Below are 16,523 nucleotides of genomic sequence, written 5' to 3' on the forward strand. Positions count from 1 at the left end.
ATCAATCTTCTGATGGTGACATCTGACTCAGATGATGAAAATGAACATGCGTCAGTCCGCACTGTTTTAGATCATTATGGAGCAGAACCTGTCATCAGCATGGATGCATGCCATCTGGAATAGAAGTTGAAGCATGAAGGGACATATGAAATCTTAGCACATCTGGCACATAAATATCTTGTGACGCTGCTAAAACAATGTCATGTGAACGCCTGTTCTCACTTTCGGGTGACACTGTAAACAAGAAGCTGGCGGAATTATCTCTCATAAATGTAAACAAATTTGTCTGTCTGAGCAATTGGCTGAACAAGAAGTAGGACTGAGGGGACTTGCAGGCTCTAAAGTTTTACATTGTTTTATTTTTGAATGCAGGTTTTTTTTGTACATAATTCTACTGTTGTAAATTCAACGTTCATGATAAAGAGTGCATTACAGTGCTTGTATTAGGTGAATTGAAAAAATATTTCTTTTGTTTTTTAAAGTGAAAATACTTGTAATCAAAAATAAATATAAAGGGAGCACTGTACACTTTGTATTCTGTTGTAATTGAAATCAATATATTTAAAAATGTAGAAAATATTATAATAAATGCTATTCTATTGTTTAACAGCGCGATTAGTCTTTTTAATCATGCAATTTTTTTAAATTGCTTGACGGCCCTAATAAAAACCAAACGTTCAACCAATTTTGCAGTAAATCATTTCAGTACTAAGATGTTTTATATGCACTGTGGATTTTTTTTTAAGGTGTGGTGAATTATGGATCAGAACACCACAATGTAACAATAATTTTACAAAAAACAATCTAAATGAGTACTTCCTCCCATAAGTGAGCTCTGGGATCTGGAATTTCTGGTGCATAAATGCAAATGAAACATAGCTCTTGAACAATACAGAGAGCAGATTGACTATGCAAACTCCTTGTAGAAGTGCTACTCCTATTTCAAACACTTCACAGAAGCTGATGGCCATCTGGAACTCCCACACCCATAATTTTACATGGTGCTCAGCTTCAAGCCCAGCAGTCCATCAAGAAGCCAGTTATGTTTCCCTGATTCTCTGCCTCTACCATGGCCTTAGAGCAAGTTACAGCTGTCCTCTGGAGCAGAGGCTGTGGGGAGGATTTTCCAGGAGCCAGCTATGCTGGCTCTGCCTGCTAGTGACTGTCCCATGCTAAGGGAGTTAGGAGTGGAGCAACTGTGGGCTAGAAAATCTGGTTGTGTTATTGTTACACTAGCTGTATAAGCTCTCAACCTAATACAAGTAAACAACACTAGAGCTGCTCTTAGAGTTCCATGAGAGATTTTCCACCTGCATTTCCTTACACACTGTCACCACCGAGGTTACTCATGTGTATATAGGTTTTAGTTGCCGGTTATGAAGTAACTTTACCTGCAATTGAACCAATTTGTCAGCCAGTGTTCTGTTTGATTTTTCGATATAGTGATTTCTTGGCTTCTGTATGAATGACACAAAAGGAAAATCATGTTTAACCAAACCAAAGCCACCGTAGGTAGCAGAGACAGCAAAACAGACCCACTAGAATAAATTCAAAGCCAGCCAAGTGTCTTAAAGCAGTGCAGTATATCACGCTACAATACAGGTGACCCAGTTTCAGGAGAAACCCTTGTATTATATATGTCACTGAAATGACAGGCTTGTTTCACTGAAGAACTTGTTGAATGTTTCCATAGCCTCTCGTGCTACACAATCTCACTAGATACCCCTCATGGCAGAGAAATGTCCCTATGATACTAACAGGCTTGGAAGAAGGCAGTTGGTTGAGATGGTGCTACTAGAACGAAGGCATGTTAGAAGGGTGCAAAAATCAATACATTTACTGTATACAGATTCAACACTGATCTATTCCTATGTTAAAATGCAGAAAATTATATTGAATCTATTTCAGACCAAATAGATGAAAGCATTAGGATAATTTAAAGCTGTTCACAAAGGTTCCAACGTCTCTCTCTGAGGGCATTTTACGATTTATAGTACAGATACACCTATTTCTGACATACTGTGGCTTATCCAAGGACACACGCTCAATCTGCTGTATAGTAAATGGACTAAAAGCAATTTGAAAGGAAATGTAATCAAAATATGTAGTACTTCTCTCACTAATGACTCAGGATGAAATTCTCCCATTTGCAGAGGGTCAGCTGCATTGTAGCCTAGAAAGGAGTATATCAACTTCTCAAATGAATGCACTGTACAGCAATGCACCTGGTATAATGTATTTTTCATAGTAGCACAAACTTGGCCATTTGTATAAGGAAAAAATGTCAAGTCAAAGAGAAAGAACACAGTAGCAATACTTCATAAAATTTTTACATGGCATGCACTTACTTGTCACGGTACATCCAGGGGACAGTCCAGTCTCCGCTAAAACAAAAAAAATCATTTTTTTAAAAAAATTAAGGAAATTTCTGCCCCTCATCTCACAAAAAATTACTACAACTAAAATCACCCAATCTTTTTGTGTATGTAAAAGAACATTGTATTTTGGATGTAGTTTTAAATGGCACAGTAAAGGCAATGGGACCTTGTGCCCACCTCCACCAGTCCCTCCCTGTGTGAGGTATAAGATCACAAAGGGAGGACCTGAGGCTCAGAAAGGTCAAGAGATTTATCTAAGATAATATAGCAAGTCAGTGGAAGAGCTGGCTGGGGAATGACTCTTTGTTCCTCATCCAGACCACTAGGGCAGAAATTCCCCAACTGAGGTGTACGCTGGTTTGCGGAAAACTGGCTGATTATGGTAATGCAAATAATAAATCAAAGAAAAATGCTGCTGGCTTTCCTTTTCATTATCAGCTGCTAACTCTCATTAAGGCAGTGAAAGAGACAGGGTAGTCTTGCAGTTCAGGTACTAGATTAGGAATCAGGAGATCCAAGTTCAGTTCTTGGCAGTATGTGACCTTGGGCAAAATCGCTTAATCTTTGTGCCTCAGGTTCTCAACTGCAGAACAAGGATAGCAGCACTTCCTTTAACCCAACTTTTGTCTGTTTACATTTTGAACTATTATAAGAGACTGTCTCTTATTATATGTCTATCACAGTTGGAGCCACTAGAAGATTTTCAAAGGCAAAAATGGCAGTGTTTTATTTCAGAGTAACAGCTGTGTTAGTCTGTATTCGCAAAAAGAAAAGGAGGACTTGTGGCACCTTAGAGACTAACCAATTTATTTGAGCATAAGCTTTCGTGAGTTACAGCAAAGTGAGCTGTAGCTCACGAAAGCTTATGCTTTCTGACACCTCCATATTGGTGCACATAACAAAATTAATGTGGTGGGGGTGGGGCTGAGGGGTTCGGAGTGTGGGAGGCGGCTCTTGGCTGGGGCAGGGGTGTGAGGGCTTCGGCTGGGGGTGTGGGCTCTGGGTTCGGGCCAGGGAAGGGGCGCCCGTCTGCAGCAGGTCCAGGGCTGGGTTCGGGCCTGGGGAGGGGTGCCCTGGCTGTGGCAGCTCCGGGGCTGGGGAGGGGCACCCCTCCCCCCAGCCCAGCAGGTCCGGGACTGGGTTGGAGCTGAAGGAGGGGTGCCCTCCCCGGGTTCTCTGTGCACCTGTGCAGTACTTAATAGGCCATGGCTGTGTAGCTTACAGGGAACTTATGTTGCCAACCCTCCAGGATTGTCCTGGAGTCTCCAGAAATTAAAGATTATGTCATATGATGAAATCTCCAGTAATATGTCTATCCAAAATTGGCAACCCTAGCCTGAGTGGGGGCTTTTGTTTGTGATACCTGCAAATAATATGTTTTTATTAATTTTTGAAATTTAATTTGTGTATCTACTTCCAGTGGATACACACACACCCCAGTTGAACCTTTATAACACTAGTGCTTTACAAGCTTCAGTAGCATTCAGTTCTCTTCCCTACTAACCAATTATTTTTCTTTTGTATGTATCTCTTCCCTTCTGAGTTCCTGATAGGACTAGAAACAGGAATTAAGTAAATGCAGGTGGCAAGGGAGAGAACAGTAGAAGAGATTCATCTGAGCATGTCCAATCCCTCTTCTTGTTATTGGAAAGAAAGGAAGAGCTCCCCACCTTATCCCCAGGTGATTGTGTTCTGGTGTTTCCAGTTGCAGTGGGAACGCAGAAGAGCAGAGGGAGTCATTCAAATGAGAAATGAACTAACCACACATCTTAAAGGGTCAAAACAGGTTCTGTTTGTGTGTGTGTGAGTTTAGTCAAACTACTCTATAAAATAACTACAGTTTTGCATCTGCAAGAGGCCAAGCCCTCATTTGCCCCTGAAGTCAGTAGAAGCTGAGTGTTTTCCTCAAGACCTAGGATCAGATCTTTCACTTTTTAGATGCTGGCAAGTCCCCCAGTGGTACAATAACACACATTTAATCCTGGTTTTATAGTTAAAATTTACCTGTTAAAATACACAACTCCACTCCCAAAGCAAAATATTAGAAAGGCCATTCGTCTGGGGGACATTTTTATCTAATGGGAGAAAAAGAAGAACTTAGTAAAGTTTATAAGAGACTAAATTAAGCAAAGGATGCATTAAATGTACAACTATGTCTAAAGTCTGAGAGAAATTGGTCTCTCTCTCAAACAAGGGTAAGTTCACCAATTTAACTTAAACTGGGTTTTAAACCAATTTAGTTAAACTAGTGCATAAGGCTATGTGGACCTTTATTTCAGTTTAAAATGAGGGTTATTTGTGGTTTAGCTTAAAACTATTCCTAATTGACAGGAGCTAAACCAAAACAAAACCCTGCAAGCATACAAACACCAGTCTTAGAACAAAAGAAGAGTGTCTACACATAGCACAAGCTAAAATACAAAACAAATTTACCTCCATCAAGTCTGGGGATTACAACAGTCAAGGATTCTATATCTGATATTCGATATTTGGCTTCAATTGACAGTCTTCAGTTCTTTGCCCTATGTAAAAGAAAAAAGCTCAGTTTCCCTACAGGATTAGTAACATTCCACAGCTTCTTCCATTTCTGCCCTTAAATTCCCAGACTGAGTTACTTTTCTGATTAAAACAGAGAGATAAAGTACTGCTAATTCATGCCAGTTTGAAACCGAAGCAGCCAATTTCTGGCAGCTCAGCTACGATTTACACATGCACAATACAAGATCAGAACACTTGCACTTTCTAAGTGAGTGCCTCGGCGGGTGTATATGCACTGTTATTTAGAGTCTCCAAAAGGTTAGTGTAATTAGGTGGAGTTTACTCTTGCTTAATAGTGCTTTTTTCTATTCAGGTGTCAATATGTTATCTGTTTATATAATTATTCCTACCGTGGTCATTTAACATATCAGAAAGGAAAATCAAAGTAGGCTTCTTAGTCAAAGGTGGTAATTATTATATAGGGCCATATATGACATTGAGAATAAGTCTAGAATCTTGCAATACAATTCAAACAAAAAAGCAAACATGGAACAGTAGTTCAAGTATTGAAGGATGCAGAGATGAAAGTTAAGAAGGATCCATGGAAGATAGGAGGTATAAAGGAGGGCTTATGAGAGGTGGGACACGCTACCAACCATAGCAGCAGCAAAAGCAAAAGTATGAAACCAACAGTTTTCAGGAAAATTCTGGATTCTGGGGAGCCCAACTGGAAGCAATGTTTTCCTTAACAATTTTAACTTTCACCTTAGTCTCTTTCAGTCATTATTGCCATATCTTTCAAGCTACTTTAATGGAACTCAGAAAAATTCCCTCTGAGCTGAAATGTGACAGTGCAAGGTCCCAGTCAAGTGTAGTGACACTTTCAGTCATTGGTGAATAATGGAGATGAAACATGTCTGGTCACTTCTGCATTTCAGGAAATACACTGGCAATAGGCCTTTGCAAACACCATAAATGCAGGCTCTGCCAGGGGAAAGCCCCATAGATGGATGGCAACTTGGAATCCGATAAATGCCACTGAATGCTCAGTAGTCTATAATGCAAACAAAGTATACTTTAGTATTAAGCTGCAAAGAGCTCTCTGCACTTCAATAAAGCAGCAACATATATGTTCACTTAGATACCACAGTGATAGTTGCTTTAGATATTGTTACGAATTATACCCGTTAGGACACGCACACAACTGCTGCGAATTATACCCGATAGGTCACGCACAAAACTGCTGCGAATTATACCCGATAGGTCACGCACAAAACTGCTGCGAATTATACCTGATGGGCACCACGCTCAAGCGTAATAAACTTAGTGTTTTTTGGGAACTCTGCAGTTGTGGACTTTGTTCATGTGCCTCAGCCTAGATTCGAACTGGGCGTGTCCTATCAGGTCACGCACACAACTGCTGCGAATTATACCTATCAGGTATAATTCTCAGCAGTTGTGTGCGTGACCTATCAGGTATAATTCGCAGCAGTTGTGTACGTGACCTATCAGGTATAATTCGCAGCAGTTGTGTGCGTGACCTGATAGGACACGCCCAGTTCGAATCTAGGCTGAGGCACATGAACAAAGTCCACTACTGCAGAGTTCCCAAAAAACACTAAGTTTATTACGCTCGAGCGTGGTGCCCCCCTGCTAGTCAGGAGGGGACCCCGAATACAGATTATATAAAGGTTATATACCTTTTAGCAAAGCATGTTGCCCTCGTGCATCGGAAACCTTAGCCAATAAACAAACCCTTTTCTTATCTACCACCTATCCCTGCTTGGTGCATTCCTTGTGCTAAACTAGTATGTTAATTACACAGCATGGTCCTAAAGCAATGCATCAGTAACTTTTATTATCAGGATGGGAGGCCTCACATCAAAGGCCAGGAGATAGGGAGTTAGGGACAGACAAAGAACAGATACCGGGAGTCAAGGCAGGCTGGAGACAAGGAGGAGGATTTTCACAGGAATGCAGTATCTAAGGAACACTCCTCCCGGTGCATGATGTGCTTGCTTTTAGACAATGGTGGGCCCCAAACCAAAATGGAGTCACGTGTGCTAACTTTTCCTTAACAATATGTTGCAAACAGCCCCTTTTTAAGACTACTACCAGTCTGAAGAGACTGTTGGAGTGATTTTCTTACCTCTGATGGAGGTCACTCCCTTGCTGGATACTGCAATCTGATCTCTGCTAGAAAGGACTCATCACTGGGACTCAAATGTATTAAGAGCAAATATTTTGCCTTTATAATGCACCAAGTAGCAAGTATTTCTAGAAACTCTTCTGCGAAGAAGATGCACTGGAACCACTACAAAGTCTTTATTTACACACAAAACAAGGTCCTATACTGTCAAGATTCTCACTCTTTCCTTCCAGAACAAAGTAGCAACACTTGCTGTAAATGGACTTAGAAAGTATGTTGTCCTAGCGGTGTTGCCTCCTTCATGGTGTGTTTGGCTGAGAAAACAAATATTTCCTAGTCCTTCCCTGACCATCTCCTTGGGAAAGGGGTTTAACCAGAGGCTTGTGGGTGGGGGTGTTTTGTGGGAATCCTTTCCTCAGATGCTGACAGCACATCACCGAGCAACAGCACCACCACTCACTGCTCCGTCAGTCCAGAAAAGCTCCCCCACAACACACCCTGTCACCTCTTGACTTCACTTCTAGAAAACTTTTCAGACCCCCAAATCAGCTCAAAATCCAGATTAGAGATTGGTCTTCAAACCTTGGAGAAATTCAGATTCAAATCCAGATCCAAACTTTGTGGCTCATGCCCAACTCCAATTTTAGACAAAAACCATCTCTGGTTAAAAATAAAGAAAATCAGCTTTCTACACCTATAGTAGCACAGGCTCCCCCCGTACTACTCCAGACTTGCTGTGGTCCCAGCTGCAGACAACAGGAGTCAGAAATTTTTGTTCTGCAGGTTTCTGCAGAAAGCTACAAGATAGGAAAGGAAATTGAACCCTGGGCAGCTATCCAGTATTGTAGCACAATGAACAGTTAAGACCCTCTATGATTTATAAAGAAAAGATTGAGACTAAAACACGGTATCACTGAAACCTGAGCAGACGGCACAACTATTTAAAAAATTAGAGCAAGTCCAAAAAAAAAAAAAGATTTTAATAGCAGTTTCTATCTGACATTCATTCACTCAACAGCTCCGTTTTCTCCCCTTGCCATAGCTACTGCGTATTAGGGAGGTAGAGTACCTATGCCAATGGGAGAAGCTCTCCCATCGGCGTAGGTAGCGTCTTCACTAAGTGCTACAGTGGCACTGGTGCAGCACTGTAAGTGTAGACAAGCCCTGAGATGCTGCTACAGATTTATCTTAAACTCTTGTCTGATGATTGGTTGAAACATAGGTTTGGTGATCTGATCTTAAGTTTCTCCCTTTCCTTCCCAAGAAGTGAAGAATACAGAGCAATGTTGTCAAACCAGATAAAAATATACAAAAGGCTGCATCTTCCTGAAAAACATGTTCAATTTCGTTCCCGTCCAGGAATGGAGATTTCAGTTTATTAATTTGTTTAGGTTTAGAGCACCACCAGTCCAACACTGATGGGGCTTGTGCTTTCTGGTCATTCTGTGAGGTACTTCCAGATTCACCTCTTCTCTTTACAAGAAAATTGTTACACACTTGAAGTTTACAATAATAGAACTCTGCAGCTATTTTTGATTAAGGCAATCAGAATGGATGTAAGGATGCATGGGAAGACTTGATATTTTGGTGACTTTAAGCAAGTGCTTTCCAACTTTTTCTACAAACAGTCCACACATTACATAAAGGCCAAGCTCAGCCTCTCCTTGGATTTTGGCTTTATTAAAAAAAGAACAACGAAATATCGTAAGGACTAGCTCAAACCTCTGCAACTGCTCATAGTACTCCTCCTTTAGGACTGCTCAGCTCATATCCCAGATCCTTTTCCACACAGAGCCTCTCATGTTTCATATTGGAGTAAATTAACCAATCACCAGACCCCAAAGAATCAGCAGAAGTCAGAATCCTTTCTCAGCAACATCAACACCTGAATAGGAAAACACTGCCAGCCAGTAACCATCAAGATTTATTGTCCCTTGAGGCAAGTACTGATCATGAGACGATTCTGTGATTCTCAGGTCTGTAAATTTTGATAATCGCAACATAAATCTGTATCTGATTTTTTACAAAATGTTCCTGGCCCAAAAGGGCCCCTTTCTTGGTGTATCATTACCCTGTCCACCAGCAAATTGGTACTGACTGACGAGCTTCAACGGAACTAAGTCACAGGTTCCTTTTAAAGAAAAGGAGTACTTGTGGCACCTTAGAGACTAACCAATTTATTTGAGCATAAGCTTTCAAAGCTTATGCTCAAATAAATTGGTTAGTCTCTAAGGTGCCACAAGTACTCCTTTTCTTTTTGCGAATACAGACTAACATGGCTGCTACTCTGAAAGCTTCCTTTTAGGATTGCATCACTCCAAAGAATTTTTAATTTAATTATTAAAAAAAATGTTTTAAGGGAGAAACAAATGCTTGCATTGTTGGGATGTCTCTAGCCATCTTAATCAGAATAGAAACAAAAATATCTTGACAGGGAGAAAGGTGTCCTACCTAATAGAAACAGTAAAGTATCATACATTGATAACCTATCTATAAAGGCATCTTCGATCCTATACATCAAACCTATCATAGATTTGAAAGACTATTAAATCAGCATATGGCAATCTATACCAATTAGTGTTTCATTGATATTTTACATGTAGTGACAGACCTTTTACAGTTCATTTTTACAGTGATTTTATCTGTAAAATAAAAAAGTCCTTTCCTCTTAGTAGAAGCTCTGCTGTATTTCTGTAAGTAGGGATTACGTGACAGAACATAAAACACACCCATAACTGCTTTGCAAACACACAGTCCAATGGCCACACTAATATTGTGGTTTGGATTGTTTCTTCACTGCTGTACACATCTGTGCTGATGGCTTTTTCTGTTGCAACTGGTGTGTTTGCATTTCTAGTTTGGTGAGGGTTAGACTCTGACCTGTCATAGCAAGTTTTCACTCTCTTGTCATGTTCCAGCCAAGAATCCCTCCTTAGCTCTCAGAAGAGTGCCTAGGGAGAGGGCCATCTAATCGGCTATGTACCATGTCTCCAAGGGAGTTTAAGAGCATGCCCAGAGCAATGTAGAGTATCTCCTGTTGTCAGCAGCAAGGGCTAGATGAGGTGAATACAGCTGCTGCTTTTCAAAGTAGCAGCAAGGTATATCAATGTGAATGATAATCTTGATAACTGTTAATGCCACTGAAATGATTGCAAATGTAGTCAATTCTGGGACAGATATCTGTCTGACTTTTGTTGCCTGATAGCTGGCCCAAAGAATGTTGATGCCACCATTTCTTTATACTGTTGTTTTAAGAAACTTTTTCATCTCACTGAGTTTGTACTTCCAGATAAAATAATAAATACGTGCATTTTCCACAGAAAGGAAAGGCTCTAACTTAGACCCCAGAATCTGTATTCTTAATATTAAGTCAGTACAGCAAGCAATGGCCATATTCCGTTCACAGCAAGACTAGCAGGCTAAACAAAAAAATTCTACGGCTATTAAAAACATCTCTACAAAATATTGCCCCACCCACCTTGTCTCTATCAAATGAGTCAGTTTTAAGGCTTGGGGAAAAAAAGACCTTGAAGGCTTACATTGTTCCCCTTAACAGCACAGCGAGAAAGCAGTATATAGCTCAGCATACACACACACACACAAGCAAAACTAGGCTCTTAACAGAACAAATAGCAACATTAAAATCTCCCTATAAGGCAGAAGAATTTAGCAGTTCAACTACATACATATCACATGGCTGGACTTTTCTGTGCAAAAAAAATAACCTGTTGAGCTCTGCACTTCCTGAACCAGGCAGGACGGAAATAAAAGGAAACAAAGTTCCAGTCCTTTCTGACAAAAATAAGCCCCGTTCTGTTGTTTGAGGGGGGAATTTCTCTCAACACAGGATTTTGAACATTTCTACAGTAACCTGCTGTGCTGCAGAATGGTGAAGTGAAGATTAGCCACGCTGCCTTGCTTGATACAAAATAATGAAAAAAAACAGGCATAGGAGCTTCATATTTTTTGGTATTTTATATATCACATTTCCTGGTTTTTGCTTGCAAAAAGTGACATGTCATGTTTCTGTTAATGCAAATAAGATAGGCGGAAAAGACAACCATTTGAAGGTGGCACCCTTCCTTTCTCACCTAAAATATTACATTGGCTGGTACGCTTTGATGAGCTCCTAGAAAATAAGTTTTGAGGGGGTGCTTTTAGCTTGTTTTCCAAGAGATGCTTTTGGTTTTGCTTTTGCCTATTCATTCTTTTTAAAACTTTATTTACAGAATAAAACAACAATCTTAAAAAGCCTAATCCTGCAAGGTTCTGAGCACCTCCGACTCTGGGTGCTGAGCACTTTCAGCTTTCAATGATTTAAATAGGAATGGAGGGCCCTTGGTGCCAATTAAATAAGAGACGTTCAGTAACTCCCAGGATAAGAGTCAAAAGAACATTTAATCATTAAAAAAGAAAAATATTAATGATCAAATTGGGCTTTTTTTATTTTTGCAAAATCTCTTTTGTTTGGTTTTTCAAATGAAGTGATTCCTCACTGGATTCTGTTTTATCCAAACCCCAAAAGTTCAGACAAATTGGGGGGAGCTTTAGACATATATTTCTGGCTGTGAACCCATTTACGATGACAACTAAAACTACAGCATGATCTCACATGTTATCACTCATGACAAAAAAATTCTAAAACTTAAGCTTTTTACACTCTAATATCATCTCACTTTAAAAGGGACACAAATTTAAGCTAGTAAAGGATTTTTTCTATTAACTTTTTATTAATTTTTAAAATATAAATTGAAAACACTATAATAAACTTCATACCATATTACCCATTTTCTGCCTAGCCTTAGCTATACTTGAAACAATTCACATAAATGTTCAAAATATAAATCAATTTATATTACATAATTTACAATCAAAATGTGTTTAAAAATCCAATTAGTTAATGAAAAATTATGAAGAAAAATAATAGATGCAAAATTCAAAGGAGGGGGATAGAGACCGGGAGGGAAAGAAGTGGGCAGAAAGGAGGGGGAGGTAAGGGATGGCAAGGGGCGGAGTATGCATTTAATAGGATCATTCAGATACTTCCAGGAAAGCTTCCTATATCTCTAAGAATTTTTATTGGATTTCTGTTCTGGTATATAATCCTTCCATCATAAACTAGTAAAGGATTATTATAAAACTAAAGGGACACTGCCAAGTAAATTTACGTTTTATAAAATCTAAGATCAAAAGAGGTTTCTATCCTGTGTTTCTCTTAAAATTCTAGTGGAAGCAGGTTTTCTGTTTGAGTGTAAATATTTCCATGCAGGATTTGTAACCCAAACATTACAGCATTGTGCTAAAGCACAAGAGCTAGAAAGCAAAGATGACGGGTCTGTTTTTTCCATTGCCCTTGCTAAGACCTATAGTCAGATCTGCAAAGGCACTCTTTCTTTCTGGCATAAAATGCTATTAGGGTTCTATGCTAGTACAGGAGTCTGCCCATATGCAGCCAAGGACACATTAGGAGAGGAAGGGAAAGCAACCGTACAGATCCAATTGCAGGACCAAGACCTATGAGAAGTACAAAAAATTAAATGAACATTAATAATGAAATCAAATTACATTTTAAAATGTATATTATCTAAGGTGTAAGCAAAAAGGAGTTATTTAACAGAAAATGATTTTTAACTTGGTAGTGATGTATACTGTTCAGTGATTAGAGTTTACTGGGAAGAGTAGAACAAGAGTAAGTTTAATTGAAGAGGTAATACATTTAAGATCTTGAAATATATTATTTTATATTGATAGCAAATAGGTGGAAAGGCCTTCCACACAGTGTAGAATACGTAGTGTTTAAATATTTTAACAAACATGGGATGATTATGTGGACTTTAATAAATTAGAGCATCAGCTAGTTTTATGCTTGAAATTAAGTATCTGCAACTGAAGGACTTTTTCCACTGCTCCTGCATATTTTCCCCAGAATGTGTCTTGGCTGGCTGCATAGAATTGGTTTTGTTATTGTTTTTCCTCCTTCTCTGGCACAAAAACGTTTAAGAGTCTATAAATCATGGTAGCAAAGTTCTAATCAAGGTGTTCCAGGTTCTGGTCCTGTACAAAGGAGAACATAGCGTATTCCACACAGAAGGATCCTGAAAGTGACTACTGGATGGAGCAGGGAAAGAGAACAAAGCAAGAAATAGTGCTAAACTGGCAGTCATACTACAAATAAATTAAGTAGAAAGGGACCAAAAAGTCACTTAGAGTCAGTAACTTTTCTTAGCTGTCCCATGGCTTCAGAAAATGAAACTCTGCCACAACACAGTGCTTCTTGGATTGGGATAAAAAGAACATGGTTCCACTCTCAGCTAAATATAGTCAATTTAGATATCAGAAATATGATGCAGTCATTAAAGGAAAGCTTTAAATGGCAGTAGACTAAATACTTCACAATGAGAAGGGCATTTTTTGCTCCTTTTCTATTATGAATTAACCCTCACAGAGGGGACTGATTCCTCTATGATAGAGTCCACTGAACAAAACAAAAATTGAAACAACCATTTGAGGAAACCCTACAGAATATCATTTTGCCAGACACACAGGTAGATAGATACTAGAAGCTGATATCGTAGGTTTTATTTTACTGCACCTTTTAAAGAAGTTTTCAAGCCCAAGAGCACAGCAACAGAGATCTGAGGCCCCAATCCTGCAAAGATTTACAACGATGCTTAACTCTACAACCATGAGTAAGTTTAATTGATTTCAGTGGGACTACTCATGGTAGTAAAGTTAAGCATGTATGTAAGTCTTTGCAGGATTGTGGCCTCAAACATCCAAAGGCAAGGTCCTCTCTCTCATATCCTGGTGAACAGAATGCCTGAGCACCAAGGAGCCAAACATGGAACCAGTTACTTAAACCCACCTCAACACTGGGGTTTTGAATCAACTGAACACAGATCCAACTTATCCCATTTCTGATTTTACAAAGGCAAGATGCAGCCCCCAAAAGTCTTCTCCTTTGTCTTAATTAATTACCTGATATTTCACAAGGCTGCAGTTTACTAACTGCAGGCTGTGTATAGTAAGATTTGTGGCTTTGTTTCCTCATATATTTGCTTCTGGCTATTGTGACTAGTAAAATCGGCTTAATTTCTCTGTGTAGATATTTCCATTGGCACTCTCTCTGTAAATTCAATGTGAGCAGGAGAGCACAACACATATTGAATCACTAGGCCATTCCAATTTGCTTCACATTCCTCATGCTTGGCTTGGGAAAAGCCCCAAAGTTAAAGGGAAATGACTTTTTCTCTGTACTAACATTTATTGGAAGAGCTGTTTTTCCTTCATTAGGACTAATAGTGGGATTGTCTTATTTCCTGCACCGTGTGTACTAGATATTGTGTCATGTTGTCTTTTGATTTGTATAGTTTATTTGCAGTATGCTGGGTGCTCAGAGGCACCTGTTCACAAGGCACTTCATAAAGTAGAGATATTTTATTAGTTCTAATTAGGAATTTTATTTTTCAGCAACAACAGCTAGAGGGCACTAGAAAAAACAGTGCAAGGAAGCTTCCTGTACTGGATAAAGGGGATTAGTTAAATATTCTAATCAGTATTTTCCATTCCCAAGTCACTGTATAACTAAGCAAGTGTAAAAAGAAAAGGATACTTGTAGCACCTTAGAGACTAACAAATTTATCTGAGCATAAACTTTCATGAGCTACAGCTCACTTCATCAGATGCATCCGTAAACCACTGGCGTGCCTCCCCAGCTCAGGAAAGACTAACACCACACCTAAAAGTCACTTCAGGCCCTTTTCTCAGGACAATACTTTATTCTTCACACACAAAACTGACAACATAACAGAACTATTCCCTGGCAAAATCAGATTGCAGGAACCTCAAGGCCTCTTCCCGTGGCATCTTTGCCCCCTTACTCCAGGATCAGCAATAGGCACCCACCTGCTTCCTGTGGTTTTCCCCTTCAAGTGCAGGCTCTCAGCCCTTTATAGAAATTATATAATCCTTTTCCAGCTCCGTCTGATAATTGAACAGGCTGGCTGGCCCCAGGACCTTAAAGGGGCAGGCCACACTGTTATGTATGGTCAGCTCAAACTTCCCCTTCTCTTTGGGCTTGGCTGCTCCTAGACATGCTTCCTCCCTCAAGATTGCTCAGCCAGCATACCCTCTCTCCCTTTCCCAGCCGGGTGCACACCTGACAACAGGACTGATCATTTCAGTCAAACACTGCCAGCCTTTTACACCAATATAAAGCAAAAGCATGCCTGGTTGCTGGGTCACTCCCTGGCTCTAATACACCCCTATGGGGCCCTGCTCATCTGCTTCTATTTCTGTCAGCTACTTCCCTTCTGATATCATTTAAAACCCTTTTCCAGAGCTCATCAAAACCTTCTGCTTTGTTTACTAGCATATAAATGATCTCTCCCATAAGCAGCCATTGCTGCCAATCTGCAATGCACTCTCTCTCTCATCTTTCTCAGCCAACATATCTATCCAATGGAGAAATATATATTTTGTGGGGGAGCATTGGTGTTATCAGGTGTATCCTAACCTGGTTAGAATTTTCATAAGAAGTCTATTTTTACTTCAGAATGAAACCGTGCAAAGAGCCTTATTATTGAGTGATTCTAACATGAATGTATTATGTAAATTAACAACAATATTTTGCCTGAAAAGCATGGTATCATCTGTGTTTATGTAGATAAGCAATGTCAGGGATGGACACACACACTCTCTCTCTCTTACCCCCACCCCCACACAATCTGACAGACTCTTCAAACCCCAATCCCCATGCCCCAGAGCAGAGACTTCTCTTCCTACCACTCTTGAATCCTTGATCTTCCTCCTAAATGAAGCAGCCCAACCCATCGCAGACCGCGTACTACGGCCTGCTACTCTGCCTCTGCGGCTCAGCTCTGTCTATATTCTGATGATGAGGCCTGGATTCCAAGGATCCTGCCTTTAATCCTTCCCCCGGGAAGGTGTGGCTACTGGCTGCTCCTCATGAATGAAAATGAGATGTAATTCATGAGGCTATGCTGGAGAGCATAATTTCCCATCAATAAATAAAATCTTGGAAAAAGCCCCACGCTGCATAGCACCAGGTGTCTGAGAGTAGACAGTAACTAATATCCTGTGGGTGGAATTCACACAATCCACAAACTCGATTATACGAGTCTTATTCATGAAACTATGTAGTTAGGGCCCTTCATTTTAAGTTTTGATTTTATTTAATTTTTCCTGGGAATTTATCAGTGTTTGTTACCACTACACCAAAAACAGGTGAAAATCAGTGCAAAAGTCTATTAATAATTTTTCTGGGTAAATATCGGGGTTTATTTTGGTGGACAGAAAGACAGGAGAAAAAAGTATTCAGTAGATTAATGCTTTAAATTCTGTTTATCAGTGTTGTTTGCTGCAGAACTAAAACAGAACTCAAACCACAAGGCCACCTCTGAGTTGAAGAAAATAATATATCTCTAATCCCCAAATAAAACTTTTCATTTTAATAAACAGTTTACTGTTGTAGACTTAGAACTATTAGCCTATAAATA

The 16,523-nt window shown here is 39.7% G+C and overlaps 1 protein-coding gene across 7 annotated transcripts in view; it reads right to left on the reverse strand.

Moving 5' to 3' along the window:
- LOC144276020 (N-acetyllactosaminide alpha-1,3-galactosyltransferase-like) overlaps window positions 1-16,523 on the reverse strand; it is a 63,564-nt gene that overhangs the window by 23,244 nt on the left and 23,797 nt on the right. For 4 of the 7 annotated variants that reach the window (XM_077835830.1, XM_077835831.1, XM_077835835.1 and 1 more), the window contains exons 2-5: window positions 4,812-4,900; window positions 4,383-4,453; window positions 2,349-2,384; window positions 1,392-1,457 (exon numbers count right to left, since the gene is read on the reverse strand). In XM_077835830.1, coding sequence (XP_077691956.1) covers window positions 1,392-1,457; window positions 2,349-2,384; window positions 4,383-4,453; window positions 4,812-4,817 — 179 coding nt within the window. In that variant the 5' untranslated portion in view covers window positions 4,818-4,900. Of the gene's footprint in view, window positions 1-1,391; window positions 1,458-2,348; window positions 2,385-4,382; window positions 4,454-4,811; window positions 4,901-10,691; window positions 10,856-14,910; window positions 14,931-15,789; window positions 15,819-16,523 lie in introns of those variants that run through there. The other 3 variants (XM_077835832.1, XM_077835834.1, XM_077835833.1) reach the window with 3 other exon arrangements.

This window comes from Eretmochelys imbricata, chromosome 16 (assembly GCF_965152235.1).
Source record: "Eretmochelys imbricata isolate rEreImb1 chromosome 16, rEreImb1.hap1, whole genome shotgun sequence".
Classification (NCBI taxonomy): Eukaryota; Metazoa; Chordata; order Testudines; family Cheloniidae; genus Eretmochelys; species Eretmochelys imbricata.